The sequence below is a fragment of the Brienomyrus brachyistius genome, unplaced genomic scaffold, assembly GCF_023856365.1.
Source record: "Brienomyrus brachyistius isolate T26 unplaced genomic scaffold, BBRACH_0.4 scaffold51, whole genome shotgun sequence".
NCBI classification, from domain to species: Eukaryota; Metazoa; Chordata; class Actinopteri; order Osteoglossiformes; family Mormyridae; genus Brienomyrus; species Brienomyrus brachyistius.
The window spans coordinates 1,499,356-1,519,580 of NW_026042326.1; the positions used below are offsets into that span (position 1 = coordinate 1,499,356).

Consider the following 20,225-nt stretch of genomic DNA (forward strand, 5'->3'; position numbering starts at 1 on the left):
TTTGACCAGCATAATTTGTTGTTAAGGAAAGTGCTTTTATTATTTCTGAATGTTGTTTTATTAATTTGTCATTATGTTAATTAGTGCAGGTAGGATCTGGGAGACTAAGTTATTTTTGCTAATCTTTATGTGTTTTTTTGCTATTTTGTTTGTTGGACGTGTTGTAATAAATGCTCCTGCTTCCCAAGTTTAAGGCTGATTTTGAATGGCTGTAGCTAACGTGGAGGATCAGGTTTTGAAGCGTTACCATAACAATATGAATAGGCTTGTCCCTCATGGCGCCCTAACACACCTTAGGCTGTGTCCTGCCCACATGGTAGAGGCGGGAGGCCAGCTGTAGCGTGGACAGCGACTCGCTGTACTGCTCTGCATGGGCCGAGACGTGGGCAATCATGGTAGTGTGGCAGTTAACGTTCCCCAGTGATTCCCTCAGCAGCATCGTCAGCTTACTGTCCCTGAATCGCACATTAAGACACCCTTTAAATAGAGAGGCAGAGCAGCTATGCTGTAAAGGAGCTCTCATAAAAACAGTAATGTGCATAAGAGATTGACAGCTAACCTACCTGTACGGTACATGCTTGGCCCCGCTAACTAGGGCGAGAATGACATTTCCCACAGCTGCCAGCGACAGGCACTGACTATCTTGGCGCTGGTTCAGGAACATCCCTCCACTTCCCAGGTCGATGATGTGCAGGCAGCTATGACCCCCTGACACTGATAAAAAGAACACCTAAAGAACTACAAATATTCATCCTTTGCATCAGCTCCCCAGATTACAGCCTGGAGAAAACTAGGCAATCCTACCACTACGCAATAGAATTTATGTCCTGATAAGACAGAAATTACAACTTCACACCCAAATAATGTTTTAGAAGTTCCAGTATTTCCATCTGTAGGTATTAGTATTATACACCTTGGGGTGTTCCACAAAGCAAGATTTCTCAGTTAGCAGTGTAAACCTAGGCTAGAAGTCATGATTGTCCAATAAGAATGTTCATTACCTAAATTTTTATTGGACAATCATGACTCCTAGTTTAAGTTACCGCAGCTAACTGAGAAATCCTGCTTTGTGGCTGAGGCATATGTGTCAGAAACGAAACAAAAACAAAAGCTGGCTCATCATGTTTGTTAATGTGCTGCATACAATAACCTTCCCGCGAGTGAGGTCACATGTAAAGTACATGTGGGTATACACTGTACATTATGCTATCTGAGGCAATGTGTGGCCACATGGTCAAAAGTTGGTAGCATCTATTTTTGGTATATTTGTGGGTAGAATCTCAGGAATTAACATAACAAAATGAGCAATATCCAAGTAATGCACAATTGTTTTATAGGCAGCTATGTCTAAAATGTTATTCGAGACTGAAAAATTACACCATTCTCTAAAGCAAATGAATCTGTGGCTAGTCTTGTATGTTTCAAAATATTCAAATTGGTTTTCTCTACTAGACAAGAATTTATTGGCTTATATACAATTCAAAAAACCCAAGAGAAACATTAAGAGAGATAATCAAAGCAAACTGGGACATAAATTTAAATCAAAGGAGGATATGGCCACTAATGCATTGTGGGCATCTGTCCATTTTGAATAATGCACTTTACCATTGAATCCCACCACCAATGTCAATCTATATCAGAATGCATTACTGTTAGAAATCCTGCGGATTTACAAATCTAAGTTTGCAATAAACCTCTTGTGTTCATCTGTGCATGGTAGGGTTAGGGACATTATGGAGTTAAATGCCACCATTTTAATGATCCCATGACTCCTAATATCTGCAAAGTGCAAACCTTTTTTTGCAATTTAGTCATATACATTTTGAAGGAATAACAGGGGAAAATCAATTTTTGCTTTAAACACACACGCACACACGTTGGGGTACCTATCTAAATGGAGACCTTCCATTCATTTCTATGGGAAAAGCCATAATCCCAATTATGATACCCTTAAACCCTACCAAGCCCTATCCTTAGCCATAAGTAACCAAACAAAATACAAGACTTTTGGCATTTTTACTTTTTATATTGCATTTACAAATTTTTATAAAATCCAAAAGGGGACCTGAAAAATATCCCAAAAAGTAAGCAAGTTTCAGGTTTTACCACACTTTGGGGACAAAATGTGACTTAAGCAAACTTAAACACACAAACACACACACACACACACACACACACACACACACACACACACAAAGGGCCTCACTTAGAGCCTTCCTGCCCTAAGCACGTAAGTCAACACACAGAGGGGCGGCCTCACTTCCTGCCGTGGCGGCCTGATCCAGGGGTTGCTGCTGGATGTACAGGGTGAACAGCAGGTGAGAGTTGTGGCGTTTGTCCCCGTTGCGTGCCGCCAGTGCCGAATCCAAGTAGAGCGCAGCTCGGTCAGCACTGGGGGCCTGCAGCTTGCTCTGGTTCAACAACTGCATAAAATAATATTGCAAATGTACATTAAGTGCCCCTCAGGAATGGTCATGTTATCCAGGACCAATCAAAGAAGCAGTTTAATGTATAAGTACCACTGATAAGATAAGAGACATAGAGATTGATGGATAAATTCAAACGTTAATACTGCTGATGAAAAGCAGGGGCTGCTAGTCCCAGGGGTCTGAGGAACATTCCATTAATCAAGCAGTACCTGTGAGCCACAGACAGGGTCTTCCTTAAGATGGACCCCCTTAGAGGAGATATCGGCCTGGCCCTCACAGACCATGTGAGAGAGCAGGTCTGTGAGAATCTCCTCATCGCCGCTGATCTCCACGGCAGACACGTGGACAGAGAAGTGCGTGCCCAGTTTCTCCTGCCGCTTGGCAATGAGCGTGAACAGCCAGGAGATGCTGCATGGCATTATTCCCAGGCCCTGTGTGGAACTGTCTCCCCCAACCATGGTGTAGGTTTTGCCTGAGGAGGGTCAACAGAAACATCTAGATGACTCCAGATCCCCTTCTCAGCTAAACATAGTCACGATCACATAATACAGGCAGTCCCTAGGCTATGAACGTCTTTAAGTCAAAAAAATAAAAATACAGTACATAATAGTAATAATCATAAGGTATTATTAAAGTAACTACATACTTTACTGTACCTCGAACTGACAAATCACTGAAGCTGTCTAATCAAAAAATAGTGCTTGCATTTGTTATTACAAACCATTGCATTTAAATCAAATTTCTAATGTAATACTCTTTATGGCAGTCCATTACTAAGTACGAGTTCTTAAACTCAGGACTGCCTGCATACGGGACGGATGGCAACTCTTCCTCCACGGACCAGGGGCTAGGAACCTCTGATCTTTTTGTCCATCTATGGGATAAATGTTGGATGACCATTTGAATGGCAAGACTATACTGATTTTAGATAACAGGCAACCATAGTTCACAGTCACAGCAACATACACATAAAAAAGTACTTGTATTGCTTGCAAGTTGTGTTACAGCAATCTATGTGTATTGCTTAGCAGGTTTATTCTAAAATTAAATTGAAATATTGAATGGCTCACCTAGGTTAGAATGACCAAAGCAAAAGATACAGCCATCAGCACCATTCAGCACAGCTTGTATAATGTCTGTCAGAGTCTCGGAGCAGAGATCAGCCTGTGAAGACAGACACCCATCACAATTCAGTCTGTGAGCTCAGTCTGTGTGAAAGAAGACACATCCGATCTCTTCGGCATTCTTTTCTCTCCCAAGGCACACACTGGATTGTGAAGAGCAGTGCTTATTCAGCCTAAGACTTTCTTTGAAGAGATGTCTCACTGAACCCTGTCATGTTGAATTTCTAACCTTGAAATGTCACAGCTACAAATACTGCATGATAACCATCAGGACGTCAGCCAGAAATGGTAAACTGTCTTGCTTACACACGCACGCGTGTGCACACACACACACACACGCACACACACGTGCACACACATTTGTGAATCTGAAATGAATTTGAATTGTGATTCAAAACAGGATGCAGAACTGCAATTCACATAAGGACATACAAATAACATCAAACTGAATTCAATTTAGGCACACACAGAAATATACATACGTACATACATAGTTGAGAGTGAAGTTTGGGGTCCAAGTGCAGGGTGAAGTTATTTATCCGGCACCGCTGGTGCACTTTGTGTGACTTGGCTTAATGCAATTAGTTTCACCATATCTGCAATTGGGGGCGGCATGGTGGTGCAGTGGTTAGCACTGTTGCCTCATACCTTTGGGACCCGGATTACATGTGTGTGGAGTTTGCATGTTCTCCCCATGTCGTCGTGGGGTTTCCTCCAGGTACTCCGGTTTCCCCCCACAGTCCAAAAACATGCTGAGGCTAATTGGAGTCGCTAAATTGCCCGTAGGTGTGCATGCGTGAGTGAATGGTGTGGGAGTGTGCCCTGCGATGGGCTGGCCCCCCATCCTGGGTTGTTCCCTGCCTCGTGCCCATTGCTTCTGGGATAGGCTCCGGACACCCCGTGACCCCGTAGGATAAGCGGTTTGGAAAATGGATGGATGGATGGATGGATATCTGCACTTGTTGTTTTATCTATCACCACTGATTTGGCTAATTAAATTGCACCATAATAAATTTCACCAAAAGATAATACTGCAGTATAATGACAATATTATTATTACAAACCTACCTTTCATAATCTCCCCACCGCTTCAAAAAACATAACATCATTAAATTCTCTCACAAAATTTTTTTGCTGAGTTTGCAACAATACATGTCGCTCTGCTCTGTCTAAGAGTTCCAATTTTAGGTTTATTTGAGGTTTATCATGCGGAAGATTTTCATCCATATAATGTTTTTGTAAAGTGGTAATAAGATCCAGAAAAGATCAAATTGAGTACATCAATTAAAAATATCAAATAATGTTATGTTGTTCACAATTCTTCTCTTTGCTATGACTAACTGTAGTTGCTTTAATTTTGGCACAATGTGTATAAAAGATTTTATCAGGTCCAGATACTCACACATGTAATTTGCTTGCAAATTTTGGAAAAGATTAGGAGTGCATGTGTGAGTGAATAGTGTGTGAGTGTGCCATGCGATGGGCAGGCCCTCCATCCTGGGTTGTTCCCTGCCTCGTGCCCATTGCTTCCAGCATAGGCTCCGGACCCCCCGCGACCCAGTAGGATAAGCAGTTTGAAAAATGGATGGATGGATGAGTTTTGGAAAAGATCTCACAAATATTTTTTTAATTATTGCGCTAATAGGATTAAGTGTCAAAACTGCCCTTTTTTGTTGCTTTCACTATGCTGCGCTGCTTCAATTTTGAGGGCAGTATGTCTCAATATTTGATCACTTCCAGCTTGTTACCATTACAATGTGTCTGAAACATTTGAATATGAACTGTAAAATAGTTTTAGAGTTACTGTGCGCTTTCAGTTGCAGACAAAGGGACATGATGTAATAGTCAACGTCAGGGGTTGGCTACAGATGACTGTGGTTGGTGCGCATGTAGCTTCGATTTCTCTGTCTAGTGGAAGCCATGTGCATCGACTGCACATGTGCAAGATAATTGATTAGGTCTTTCCAGTAGGTGACAGTGCGGATTGTCACAGATCAGCAGTCAATGACAAAAAAATTGAAAAAGAATAGCTGTTGTAATAGTTAAAGCAGCTGTATGAGAAGGATTGGAGATACTTGCATATCTAATTTTTCATACTAACATAATACAGAGGTATATGGTACTTAACTTTAAAACTGCTCATGAAAGTTTACCCGTATCACTACACTGTTTGTATTTGTGTTTGTTGCCCTCTCCTGGTCTGATGGAATATCACTGCTGTATGTACCACGCGAAACCATTCTCGTCCACAGCAAAATGTAGTATGAACAGAAGCCGCCGAGCAGATGAATGTCTCCAACCATAAAATGCACAGATGCACACACGGAATGTGAAGTATGAACTAGGCTTTAGATTCCTCTAGGTTTCTTCAGTTTTGGAGCAATCTATCTCAAAATTTACTTAATTCCTTTCCAGCCTGCGACCAATGGTTCTGCAAAGTTTGAAGGAGGTCCATAAGAAACTTTTTGAGTTATTGCCTTAATGGGATCAAGTGGAAAAACTGCCCTTTTTTAGCCTAATTAAAATGCCACAGCCTATCTGAATGTTGTTGCTAACCATGTGCATCATTTATGGCCACAATTTGCCCATCTTCTAATGGCTACTTTAAGATAATGAGTTCAGTGCACTTCAATGGCCTCTCCAGTCACCAGATTTGAGTCTGATAAAGAACTTGTGGGGTGTGGTGTGGTGTGGGAATGAGAGATTCAAAGCATGAATATGTAGCCAACAAATCTACAGCAATCTATAACCAGTCAATATGGACACACACACACACGTTTGTAGTCATATCCTTGTATTAATTAATATAATATTAATTTATATAGGCACCTTCACACCGAAGTTCCAGAACCTGGTCCCAGTTTACAAGTTCCTCGCCACCTCAACCTGAAACTTTGTAACTCCTGGCCATTTTGTATGTCGCTTTCACACCACAGAACAGAACTTCATGCTAAATAAGCACTGGAGATGCAAAAAGTTCACATATAATTTCAGATTGATCTTTCATTCTCCACAGAATAAAAAAAAACATCTAACATTATTCCGCTAATAAGTGCTAACAAGTTTCACCACCAGCACTAGTGATATTAGACTAAAGTATATTGGTTAGTGATCGAATTTTCCTATGCAGAAATATGAAGACAAAAAAGCAAGCAAAAAAGTATTCATTGATGCTTTAAATGTAAATGGGACTAAAAAAAATAATTCCATCTGCTCAATTGCTCCAACACATCTCTCTTTCTGCATTTCCATGTAACTTTCAAGTTAGTGCCGGTGCTTGTGGTCAACCAATCAATAAACTATGGCTATAATCCCCTCCCCAGTAGTTTGTGTTCAAATGAAAAGTACCTACTCTAAACTACACTGAACAAAAATATAAACGCAACACTTTTGTTTTTGCTCCCATTTTTCATGAGATGGACTTAAAGATCTACAATTCATTCCAGATACACAATATTACCATTTCTCTCAAACATTTCTCACAAATCAGTCTAAATGTGTGATAGTGAGCACTTCTGCTTTGCTGAGATAATCCATCCCACCTCACAGGTGTGCCACATCAAGATGCTGATCTGACATCATGGGTAGTGCACAGGTGTACCTTATACTGCCCACAATAAAAGGCCACCCTGGAATGTGCAGTTTTGTCTCACAGCAAAATGCCACAGATGCCACAAGCATTGAGGGAGCGTGCAATTGGCATGCGGACAGCAGGAATGTCAACCAGATCTGTTGCTCGTGCATTGAATGTTCATTTCTCAACCATAAGCCGTCTCCAAAGGCGTTTCAGAGAATATGGCAGTACATCCAACCGGCCTCACAACCGCAGACCACGTGTAACCACACCAGCCCAGGACCTCCACATCCAGCAGGTTCACCTCCAAGATCGTCTGAGACCAGCCACTCAGACAGATAATGCACGGCCCCATGTTGCAAGGATCTGTACACAGTTCTTGGAAGCTGAAAATGTCCCAGTTCTTGCATGGCCAGCATACTCACCGGACATGTCACCCGTTTAGCATGTTTGGGATGTGCTTGACCGGCGTATACGACAGCGTGTACCAGTTCCCACTAATATCCAACAACTTCGCACAGCCATTGAAGAGGAGTGGACCAACATTCCACAGGCCACAATTGACAATCTGATAAACTCTATGCGAAGAAGATGTGTTGCATTGCATGAGGCAAATGGTGGTCACACCAGATACTGACCGGTTCTGAGTCCCCAGACCCCCAATAAAGCAAAAAACTGCACATTCCAGGGTGGCCTTTTATTGTGGGCAGTATAAGGTACACCTGTGCACTACCCATGATGTCAGATCAGCATCTTGATGTGGCACACCTGTGAGGTGGGATGGATTATCTCAGCAAAGCAGAAGTGCTCACTATCACACATTTAGACTGATTTGTGAGAAATGTTTGAGAGAAATGGTAATATTGTGTATCTGGAATGAATTGTAGGTCTTTACGTCCATCTCATGAAAAATGGGAGCAGAAACAAGAGTGTTGCATTTATATTTTTGTTCAGTATAGTTACTAGGAATTACTAAAAAAGGGTTCTGGAACTGCCTCTGAGGAACTACAATTGGGTCAAATTCCTGCAGTGTGAACATAACAAAACTCCCTGGTTCTGAAAAAAGGTTCCATAAAAAAAGTTCCTGTGGTGTGAAAGCACGTCATGGGAAGAACCCCAGTCCCAACAATGACAACCTTACCCCTTACTTAGCAGAAGAGTTTATTCCCACTCACTGTGACAAAAGCTCTGCTCAATGTAATGTGCAAACTGGTATCTTAGCAGACTTACCTGGGACATGTCCTGAGTAAAAATGGCATCAAAGTTGAACATGGTGGCACCCAGCACTGAGTACCCATGTCTAGCACGTGCCCCCATGGATGGCTCATAAAGAGTCAACTGCTTCTTGTAGGAGTCCACCTGAAGGATACAGGACTCAAAGGCATCATGGACACCCTGGAAAGGACTGATGCGGACTGTTACTTTCACCTGTATGGGAAAAAAGGTGCTGTTCTAGTTGGGCAACTAAGCGATTCAGCAATAGTCAATAGTCTTAGCTATTATTTTAAAATTCACATGTAAAACAAGCAAAGGTGGATTGTTCAGGTCCAGAAAGTACAAATCCAGACCAACATTTTGTTACAAACAACCAGCTGAGTATAAAGAGTTTTTATTTTCTAGACCTGAACTATCCTTTATCGCTGATATAAATACAGTATGAAATCCAATGGGAAATTAATATAACCAATACTTCCAGCACATCGAGGTCACATTTATTGTCACATAATTACACTGAAGATAAATATTACAATGAGCTGTAGCTGAAAATGGGCACGGACTGTTGGTGTGTGGCTCAGTGGGTTAGGATGCTGTGCGGGAGTTATGCGGGAGGCAGAATATCTAGATCACTCTTGGACCCTAAATTACAAGAACTGCTCCTGGGGTGCCAGGTAATTGGCTGACCCTGTTCTCTCTTTCTTTGATTTCACCTGTATGTGTGTGTCTAACAGGAGAGCATGATCAGATATGAAAACATTGAATTTTAGGGCAGAGTGTAATGTATTAGTTAACTGTGCCCAGGATATCATAGGCTCAAATTCCATAGCCAGCAGAATAATGATATCACTGCAGTCCCTTTCAGCAAGACCCTTGCTCCAGGGATGCTGGTTGACCATGATCCTCACTTTGTGCAAAAGCAGCTGCAAAAAACACAAGTAATGTAAATGTAATGATAAGGATTGAAGACAGTGCTGCCATCAACTAATCCTCCCATGCTGCCTATACTTCAGCCAAGTCATTTCCATTAATTTGGAGTGGCCCATCTTTTAGAGAATGCAATAATATTACATATTGTTAATATACATTTCAACTGGTGCAAATAGAAAAAAATGATAAAAACTTTTTCATTGTACTCTATTCACATACCTGGATCAATAGCCTATTTAATAATCTATGGCTGGTCAGATCAAACAACTTTCCATTTGTTCCAATTTGTTTATTTGTTGTTGTTTATTTGTTGAAGCTGTATTTAACAGCAATTGTCCCATCTGCCTTGGACCTGAAGAATTGATTTTCCTTCTACTGCTGTTATATGTACCAATCAGCATTCTTATGAGGCATGAAGAATAGATAATATTGCTTGTTACCAGGAACATATTTCACTCATAAAAGTTCCATTTGCTTTGACTTAGGACTTCCTGTAAAACTCGCTAATGTGACTAACATGAAGGCTAAAGGTAGCTAAAGCGATAGCTAACACTTGGTGATGGACAGTTGTCTAATGACTAATGAATACTAACAGTGAAGTTATCGACAGGTGTGTAACAGGATGGCTCAAATGAAATAACATGTTCATGAAGCTATATCATTGTGTACAACTCATGAATTTTTACTTGTTTTAACATTTATCTACAGGGTTGCCAGCTGTCACGCTTCTGGTGCGATGCTCACACTTAAATATTCTTACACTCACACAAGAAATCTTACACCAAATCTATATTATTCCATCATAAATCTAAAATTAGTCACATCAAAAGTGTTGAGGGAGTCTGCAAACCCTACAGACTATGTACAGTGTAATAAAACCACCAGCCAGCTGACCACCCTGTATCCATTTGGTTTTCCTATACATCTCTATTTCCTTGCCTATGTACAGTACCAATTAATCAAACGTAGGTCAGAAAATAATTGTCAGGCACTATTGATATTAGGAGAGTAACAGTACCATCTACTCAGGATTTGGTTCAATGGACAATTCGGAGCTCATGGTTCAATACACTCACAATATATTGAACAACATAAGACTGAAAACAAACTAAGATTTCTCATTTCTTTGTTTTGAAGCATGTACACTTACAAAAAGCTGTTTTCAAACCATTACTTTTTTCTTGCATTTTTTTTCTTATGCTGCAGACTCCAGTGCAAAATGCAAAAATAAAATCTCAAGGTGTCCTCTTGTGTTACCATTAATAAATGATTTTTTGCCTTAGTGCATCGCTATACCCCTACAGTGCATATCATCATGTTTTCGAATTGCGAAATATTGTGCCACGGTGCATAGTTACACCGATAATTGGCAGACACAACTTCTCTATAGACACAGGAGCATCTGTAGAGTAACTGCGGAGCAACAAAAGGTTATCTACTGCCACCCCTCCTCCTTTGGTCTGCTGGCCCTCATCCCATTCAGTGCCAGGAAGTAATGACTGCATGACATACAGGAACTCAAACAACATGAATCAGGCCCTTTGGCAGATGGTGCCGCCAGCTCGTACGCTGAGATGCTGTCAGGTGGCACTATGGGAAATGGATGCAGGAAGCAGTAGAGCAGAATGAGCATCATAGCTTTTTTTGTGATTTCCTTCAGTGACATCCCGAAGGTCTGTGGGTTGTGCCTGAGTCACATGGCCCTTCTCAGATCTCTGAGAGAAGCACAGTTCATCCTTCTTCTTTGGAGATACATTTGCTATGTACTCAATTTACCTCACATGTATTTCATTTATTCCCTCATGAGGCCATATCAAGGCCCACTAGTAGTTATTTATACATCAATTATTCATGAATGAATGAAATATTAGCACTTTGTGATTTAAAATGTTAAAGCAATACCTCCATCACTGTCGAAATTATGTAAAACAATTTTGTCTCATCTTGTATATATGAGAGTACTGGATGCATCTGTTTTATGTTTGAGTCTGATTATGCTGTGCATTCTTCTAAGCATGATTTAAACCCAGCACAGCGGCAAGGTTATTGTCTGTTTTATTTATCAATTACACAGTTCTACAATTAAAAAAAAAAATCAGTTGCCAAGGTTTTTTGAATGGATTTAGGGTATTTTGAGGCTGCTGCGTTCAAAAATTCCATTACTTTTGCTGAATTGGTTCTAGTTTTTGAGATAATGGACATCCATGAAAATAATGCATTTCCCCAATGCGACTTGTGTGTGATAACAAATGCAACAGCTTTTGATCTGTCTTATGACTTTTTAACAGTGTCTTAGGTAATGAAATATCCCATACAGTATAATTATTTTGTATTTCAATTTGTAGGCTTATAATGCTGTAAAAGCGACTTTTTGAAGCCAGAATTCAACTGTGAATTTGCAGAGGAAAGAAGTCGTCTGCAGTATAAGTTTGTCAACCCAAGCTTGGTTTATACCCAAAAAGTTCTGTCTTAATAAGTATATAAATACATGTAAAAATTATGACTTCATCAAGAAAAGCCTGCATCACCAACAGAGTTTTGCCTCTGTTGTGAAGAACTACTTAAGCAGACAAGTATGAAGAATTGGTGCAAGATATGCTTGCTAATTTCAGAAATTTGGGAGTTAATATGAGCATCCATAGGCATATAAACAGATTTCCAGACAACCTTGGGGATTTCAGCGAGGAACAAGGCGAGAGGTTCTACCAGGATATGAAGGTGATGGAGGAGAGATATCAAGGCAGATGGGACATACACATGATGACAGACTACTGTTAGAGTCTCCAACAGGATTGTCTGATGACACACATAAGAGGAAATTGCATAAACAGCGTTTTTTGAAACATTGACATTAATAACAATTAATAACTAAATAATATTGTATTAATTAATCAAATCATACATAACACTGTTAGATATTTAAAATTTCTTTGATGTTAGACTATTTATTTACTAGTTGTAACTAAAATAAAAATATTCTTGCAATTCTGAATGCTTTTCAAACGTGTTGCGGTAATTAATTAATTAACTATTAAATATCTCAGAAACTAGAGCCGATCTGGCAAAACCAAAGTCATATTCTTAATGAGCACCATAAACTTAATTTAAAATCATTCAGACTCCGTTGGCAGCAAAATCACTGTATACCAGTGTTGTATGTGCTGGTGTAAAAGACAGCTTAGTACAGCCTGCTCAGCCTAAGCACTGCATCAACTCTAATAAATGTGTGGAGCCAACAGACTGTAGGGTCTGGTGCTGGCACATGATACAACTACACACACTGTCATTACTGATACAGCCCTGTGGTGGGTTTGTGTGTGTATTGTTCCATTTGGCCTGAGGGAGCACAGGCTGCTCCTGTCTTGGGAGAAGAAATTACCTGCACCTGGCTGTACATTCAGTAATGAGGTGCATCTGACTTCGAAGAGGTGCATAAAATAAAAAGGAGTTGAAGATCCAGAGCAACAGAGACCAGTGTTCTTTGGGGCATGGCTTGGTTCTTGCTTAGTTCTTTTGTGGATTGAGTGTACCAGCCGCTGCCTAAGCTTAGACTTGCTGCTTATGATTGATTTACTGAACATGTACCTTTCAATCAACCAGCTACAATCTGTTAGGTTCCTGGACCGTCTAGTACACTAGGCTTATGGTGGTCACCACTCCTTGTTTTTTTTACCTCCTTTTGAGAGTATGTAAGAAAGACTTTGTTGTCCTTGTATTGTATGTGCGTGGTTTGTCATTTTATTTGCTGGTGCTGCTGTCCCCAGCCCTGGTAAGAGTATTTATTGGTTGTAGGCTACGTTTGTTCAATTCTCTGTTCTTGGTGCTGCCACTCCATAACAACTTGCATTATTGTTTTGCTTTTGTATTAAAACTGTGCTGGATCATTAAACTTCTGGTTTCTTGACATTACTAGTTAGGTGTCATTGTAAGAATAAGTCATGAATAAGTTTTCATTTTTAGGTATTTCCAAGCAATCTTGTGTAACACATGTCTTAGCAATGAGTACTGTATGTGAGAGTCTGAGGTGTGTCTTCCTTACCTTTCCTAGACCTGGTCCATTCTTGTCCTTGACTAATGACCTGAGGAGGTGTGGGGGAACAGCAGGTGGTGCGTGCTGCAGGATTCCCCGGAAATTAGTTGGGTAGAGGGAAGGCCCCTGGGTGTGGGGCCAAGGAGGGTGGCTCTTCTTCCTCTTGGAAGAGAGATTCAATTTTTGGGCTGCCCTGCAAGGAATGCACAGAACGACAGTGAGGAAGATGTGCTGGTGTCAGGTCAATCACTAATATTCTAGAGCAATGTTTCCCAGTCTGGTCCTGGGGAAACCACAGACAGTCCATATATTTGCAGCCTCACCAAAATGTGGACCATCTGTAGATCCCCGAGGACCAGATTGAGAAACACTGATCTAGAATATCTGACAAATGCATAGCAGAGATGGGAAAACCACATACCCCAGCTATTCCGCGACAATGTGAAGGACAATATCCCCTATAAAAATGAGCTAAATGTTCAAAAGGGACAGGTTGCATTGAACTGCCAGCAAGTCACTTCATTCAGATTCCTCTGTAATAGACTATAACTATTTGCCTTATTTATTTCTGTTGCTTTATCTGGCCTTGTTTCTATTTATCTATTTCTTTAAGTTATTGGTAATATATACAGGCTGTTCCCAGGTTATGAATGAGATCTGTTCCTTAAATCTGTCTTTGTCAGAAAAATTATATAACAGTACATAATAATGATGATAGAGTAATAATACTGTAAATAAAGTAACTACGTATGGTACTATACTGTACCTTGAGCGAATGAACCATTTAGGCCATGCAATGTTTCACAAGAGTCACAAAGTAATATCCATCCATCCATCCATTTTCCAAACCGCTTATCCTATTGCGTCGTGGGGGGTCCGGAGCCTATCCCGGAAGCAATGGGCACGAGGCAGGGAACAAACAACCCAGGACGGGGGGCCAGCCCATCGCAGGGCACACTCACACACCATTTACTCACACATGCACACCTATGGGCAATTTAGAGACTCCAATTGGCCTCAGCATGTTTGTGGACCGTGGGGGGAAACCGGAGTACCCGGAGGAAACCCCACGACGACATGGGGAGAACATGCAAACTCCACACACATGTGACCCAGGCGGAGACTCGAACCTGGGTCCCAGAGGTGTGAGGCAACAGTGCTAACCACTGCACCACCATGCCGCCCCACAAAGTAATATGTGTTCGTTATTATAAACCATTGTATTTAACTTGAATTTTTTATATAATAGACTTCATAGCAGTCTGTAAGTACGAGTTGCCTGTAAATAAGATGTTTTTATGTGGCTGTGATGAATTTTGAATAAGCCTCCTAAAACAATGGGAACCTAAAACAGCAGTAATAAAGATCAGATCATTATATTCCTGTTTGGATGTAATGCACCTGTTGGGCCGTAGCGGCAGGTGTTTCAGAGTTGTTATCTGAGGAGGGGGAGGGGTGTGGTCTGTTCTCTTACTTTTGGGGACAGGGTAAAATGTAGGTGACTGGAAAGGAGGAACTGAGGCTAGCATTGTAGTCAGCCATTAGGCCATCATCCCACACATTTTTATCTGTATGTCTCATGAAGGGCCTACTAATAAGATAACCCCCCCCCAACTCCCACCCCATGCTTCATCAATCATGGTACACTTAGCAAGTGGACATGCATTAAGAGATGCAGTTAGGACTGAGCTTTGGGTCCATAACTAGAGATCTAACCAAAAAGGTAAGAGCAGTACTTTCTCTTCAACTTGTGTTTCTCCTTGGATTATCTTATCCTGAAATGATTTTCAGAATTATTATCTGGCAATATTTCTGGAGCCACATACTATAAATATAGAAACTAAAGCAGAAACTATCAAATGTTATTGTTTGGGATCAAAAAACATTACACATTACATTACACTCAAAACACGACTTCCAAAATACAGAATATAACACTGCAACTATTTGAATCTATGGTTAAATCACAGATTTTAGCTCCAGTCATATAACTGAGCAGTGAACAAACAAGATTGTTTCATTAATATAAACTATGATGCTTGGTTTTACATTACTAATGTGATTGGCGGCATTATATGACAGTTAGTGCTGTTCCCTCGAAGGCCCAGCTGCTTCCTTGGGGGCTTGTGCATTTACCCCATTTTCGCACATGCATTACTCCCCCCCCCCTGCCCCCGAGTTTCTTAAAACATGATTGCTCCCTCCTTTTTTCAGTGATGCCCCCTGTCTCTTTTATGGGACTGAGTAAATATGACAAAAAACAAACCATTATTACCCCGTTCTTCATTTAACTGATGTCTGTGATTGCACAATCAATTTAAAGGTCTGTTAACAGTGCCACCTTTTCATTATAGCATGCATGAGTGATGCAGTGCATCATTATACTTTGTATAACTAATGCTTCTCTCGCAAACAGCTATTATTAACCTTAAAATATAATGCATATGTATGCAGGAGAATGAACATAATTTCCATATCTGATATATTTCTATCTTCTATTTTTATTAGATGGAGAAACGTTGATAAAACGAAGTTTGGACTTTTTCTGCATGACCTCCCCCTTGGAGGAGAGAGAACAAGCTGAAGCAGGATATAGGGAATGTCTGCAGTTTGGACCCATCCTTAGGATGAAGAGAAACTCTCAGCCCTGCTACCGAGGGAACATACGCCCCAGACAATTCAGTGCGTCACCAAGGCTAACAGCGAGCTGGCAGAGATAGCACAGAGAACAGCACATCCAGCATTGGCGGCTGCTGATTATGGAAATGAGAGGTGTGGGAGAAAGAGAGGTTTACTCACAGTTCCTTCCAATCCATTAGCCAGTCAGCACTCATCAGCGTTGCAGGCTAGGAGCAGAACGTCGTGTTCGTCTGTGTCTCGGGGCTGGAAATGGGGCGAGGTCCGCGTGTGAGGGGAAAGCCACCGTGCCGGCAGCATGATGCGCGCTTGGGGGCGTGTTCCCGGGCCAGACACGGCTCACCAGCAGCTCAAAGTGCGGTCTTCCTGTGTGAGGGCCACTGGGACGCCCCCCCCCACATGCTGATGGAGTGCTGCATATGGGAGATGCCTCCAGTGACCATGCTGCTGTCCGCGGCGCTGTCTACCTAGCAGTGGAGGTGCTGGGATGTGACCCTCCCTCTGGGCTTTCACCCAGCCTTTAAATGTCAGCTGGGTTCCAGTTAGCTATGCATCCATATATCTGTCCGATTCCTTCCTTACTGCCCAGGGGATCCAGTCTTCCCTGCCTGAACACTGTCTTCTCTCTCTCTCTCTCTCTCTCTCTCTCAACCTGTCTAAAACTGCTTTCTCTCTCTCCCCCTCTCTCTCCATTAAGCCCTCCCTCTCTTTGTCCGCTGTGAGACTGCAGTTATGCTCTCTCTCTCTCTTTCTCTCTCTCCCTCTCTCTCTCAGCCAGAGCCAGTGGAGAGGCCAGCTATCTGTCATTCCCAGCAGAATATCATATCTCCATGGGCGTGGTAGGTGGGTGGTTCACATTCTCACCAGCTATCAAACTAACAAGTGGGCCAGCTGTCTCTTTCTGTGTGAGTGTGTTTGTTTATGTGCTGTGTGTTTTTATTATATTATATAATGACACTGTCATTTTCCATTTTTTTTCCTTTCCTTTCCCGTCTTTTCCTTTCCTTTCTTGGCCATTCCTTTTATTTTCTGTCCTTTCCACCTCCTCCTTTTCTTTTATTTTCTTAACCCTCCCTTTCCCCTCACTTTCCTTTTCCCTTCTTTCTTTCTTTCTTTCTTTCTTTCTTTCTTTCTTTCTTTCTTTCTTTCAGTGCTGTGTATTGTGGGCTGAACTCTCCTTCCTCCTGACTCACCAGTAAATATGCTGATTGGCCACAGAGACTGGTGCTTGACTATAAATAGGAGATGTGATGGTGACGTTACCACTGAAGGAACCTGGCTTTGCCTGCATTCTGCATATTCACACCTTCTACCTTCATATTCCCATGGATGACTATCTGATACTGAATGCTATGAAGGAAAATCTTTAAATTGCAGGTTCACTTTCTTGTCATAGTTGTCAGGCCCCAGTTTTGATGAGAGTTAGGCTCATAGTGCACTCTGATGTAATACAATAAAAAAAAGTCTGCCTGCTTTCAACTGATTTTCTCTGAAACCTGTGTCAAATACAGTAATTTCAAGGTTACATAAACAATTATTTCTCAAATCTCTTGAAAACAATGATGTTTCAGTTGTTATTGCTCTGACTCCTGAAATGTGGCAACTGCAGTGTTTTCCAGGTTTTAGAGAACCTTGGTTTTGTTCATTCTTAATATGACATAATTCAATAAATAGTTATTCAGAGTTTTCTTCCCAAAAGTAACCATCTTTAAGCACCTTACATTTAGGTGTTTTATGGAACAGTACACAGCGTTTCACCATTTTCATATTATCCTGGAGCAAGCCAGGTGAAACACTCCTGTGAACAACCTATTTTCCTAGTAATTGAAATAACCAACAGGTTACAACACCAGCCAGCTGCCACCTTCCTGTGCATTATCGCCAAAATGGTCATGTGATTTAAAGCTGCGCATGCAACCATCTCCATGTCCTTTTAACTTGCTTAGAACAATATTTCTGTCCATTTATGATTTCCAAGAAATGTTTGGGTTGGTTGCTTATTTACCATCTTGGTACTGCACTCTTTTCTCAGGCAATGTTCAAAGCATCTCATCAAGTGATCTTGAATTTTGCTTAGTTATGAACAAACCTTAAACCTAGAAAATACACGGTACCCTTGCATTGTGATTAGAATAGGACAGATCGCAGAACCCCAATAAATTGCTAGAATATTACTCTACACATGGAACACTTTATAAATCTTAATAACAAACTTTATAAAGATAAACAAAATATTCTTGAAAAAAAGAAAAAAAACATCCATCCATCTTTTGTAACGGCTCATCCTGCTGAGAGTTGCGGGGTGTCCAGAGTCTATCCTGGAGGCATTGCAGTGCACCCTCACACTTCATTCACTCACACATGCACAATTTGGTAACTGGAGTACCCAGAGGAATCTCCATGATGATACGATAACACGCAAACCACACACATGGAGCCATGGCAGAGACTTCATCCCTGCTCCCAGAGGTTTGAGGCAAAGGTGCTAACCACTGTGCCACCCCAGAGAAAAACATCATTCTATCAAAATCATGTTCCAGCTATGTTAGTAATACATTTAGTGGTACAGTAGAAGTAGTATCCAGAATTTTCTTTAACACACCCAATACTGCTGTTATATCGAGGAATAAAAGAAGACTGTAACTAGACCCAGTGCTAGTTTTGTGCAGGGTACACCCAAGTCCACTTCTTAAAGGAGATGCTGACATCAAAGAAAAAACTCAAGCATTTCCATCAGTTTGTACTTTAGCATATATTACTTAGTAGTTATATGTCTAATCTGTTACAAATTGAATAAAAAGAAGTTAAATGCATGTTATGCAATACAAACCATGATTACGTGTGTGTGCGTGTGTGTGTGCGTGTGTGTGTGCATGTGTTAGAGGGCCTTTTCTCTGCCTTCACACTCAGACCTGTCATCATTAAGTTGTTCACTAACAGGTCATGATATTCCTCATTGGCCACTGTATGACGCGTGCATATTGCACCCAGGAATCTGATATTAACACAAAGCCCATTAGAGGAAGACCCCCACAGGCTGAGCTGTGCTTTCCATCACAGAGGCTGGCAGGCTCAGACAGCAATAAATAAATGAAAGGCGACACCACACAGGAGACCCCTGAGGATGATGTCACTCTCTACAGCCAAGGTGGGTGGAGCTGTAGTCACAAGGTCAAGCTGCTAAGTCATCAACAATGAAAATGAGGCGACTATTTAGGCTTTCTACTCATCAAAAGACTATTCATTTTCATGCATATTCTCATTTGTTCTCTTGTGTTCTTCTCAAATATTTTGATCCGTTTGTTTACTGACTTTCTCAGTAGAAATTTAACCCTGGTATCAATGGCCAAAAGAGAATGTATTTCTCTGTGTATATTAAGCAAACCTAGCCTGATGTATTGTTCATTAACCCTTGTCAAACTTGGGTATAGGTAATTACACATTTGATATTATCGCCTTATATCCAGAGAATGGGGTAATGTTGCTATAATTTGAAAGAGGTATATTAGACATTAATTAGATCTTAATTAGTTCTAAAAACACACCATTCCCAGCTCCAGGATTTGGAAATGAACAATTTATTTGTAAATGGTAGCAGCAAATTAAGCTTTTGACAATACTTTGTAAATTATAATTGTCAAGTATTACAGTGGCAATAAAATCTGGGCCATAATCATAGTCTTACACTAAGTAGCACTATCATATAGCATTTATGTTTATGGACCTATAACCAGTAGGTGATCGACTCTAGGAAAATCTGTGAGAGAATTGTATTGTTCATATGTTTTTCTACACATCACCATTTATAAATACAGTTCTACATCAAAGGGGCTAGGGGCATAGGCCCTATGCGGTCTGCGATAAACCACATACAATTTTTTGGTCCCCTTAGTGAGTAAATAAAAAAAAAATGACAAACATGAGATAGCATGTGAGAGGCTGAGGTAAACACACTTGGTCCTCCAAACCAGCACTGTACAAATATTTTATGCATTTATGAGTTAATTAACATTTCGTGTGTCTTTTGGCCTTCGTGTTTCATCTACGGCTTTTGCAAAACTCCTGAAAATTCCAAAAAATTACCATTTGATTTTCTTATTCGAACCCAAAAATATATCGAAACCACAAACGTCACAATGCAAAAGGGCCAACTGTAAAATAAATGTGAATATAAATAGTATTTTCTTGACTTGGAAATTCCCAGTAAAACAAAATAAAAACAATTGTTATTGTGTTGTATATAAATGCATCCTTAAATATGATATTGAATTTGGCTGTTTTAGAAA

General features: G+C 40.8%; 1 protein-coding gene across 4 annotated transcripts in view; it reads right to left on the reverse strand.

The window, feature by feature from the left end:
* LOC125723784 (kinesin-like protein KIF26B) overlaps positions 1-16,638 on the reverse strand; it is a 32,028-nt gene extending 15,390 nt beyond the window's left edge. For 2 of the 4 annotated variants that reach the window (XM_049000527.1, XM_049000526.1), the window contains exons 1-8: positions 16,102-16,638; positions 13,312-13,495; positions 8,358-8,555; positions 3,500-3,593; positions 2,639-2,901; positions 2,261-2,423; positions 564-714; positions 293-455 (exon numbers count right to left, since the gene is read on the reverse strand). In XM_049000527.1, the coding sequence (XP_048856484.1) occupies positions 293-455; positions 564-714; positions 2,261-2,423; positions 2,639-2,901; positions 3,500-3,593; positions 8,358-8,555; positions 13,312-13,495; positions 16,102-16,136 (1,251 nt within the window). In that variant the 5' untranslated portion in view covers positions 16,137-16,638. The remainder of the gene's footprint in view (positions 1-292; positions 456-563; positions 715-2,260; positions 2,424-2,638; positions 2,902-3,499; positions 3,594-8,357; positions 8,556-13,311; positions 13,496-16,101) is intronic. The other 2 variants (XM_049000529.1, XM_049000528.1) reach the window with 2 other exon arrangements.
* Positions 16,639-20,225: the final 3,587 nt, after the last annotated feature.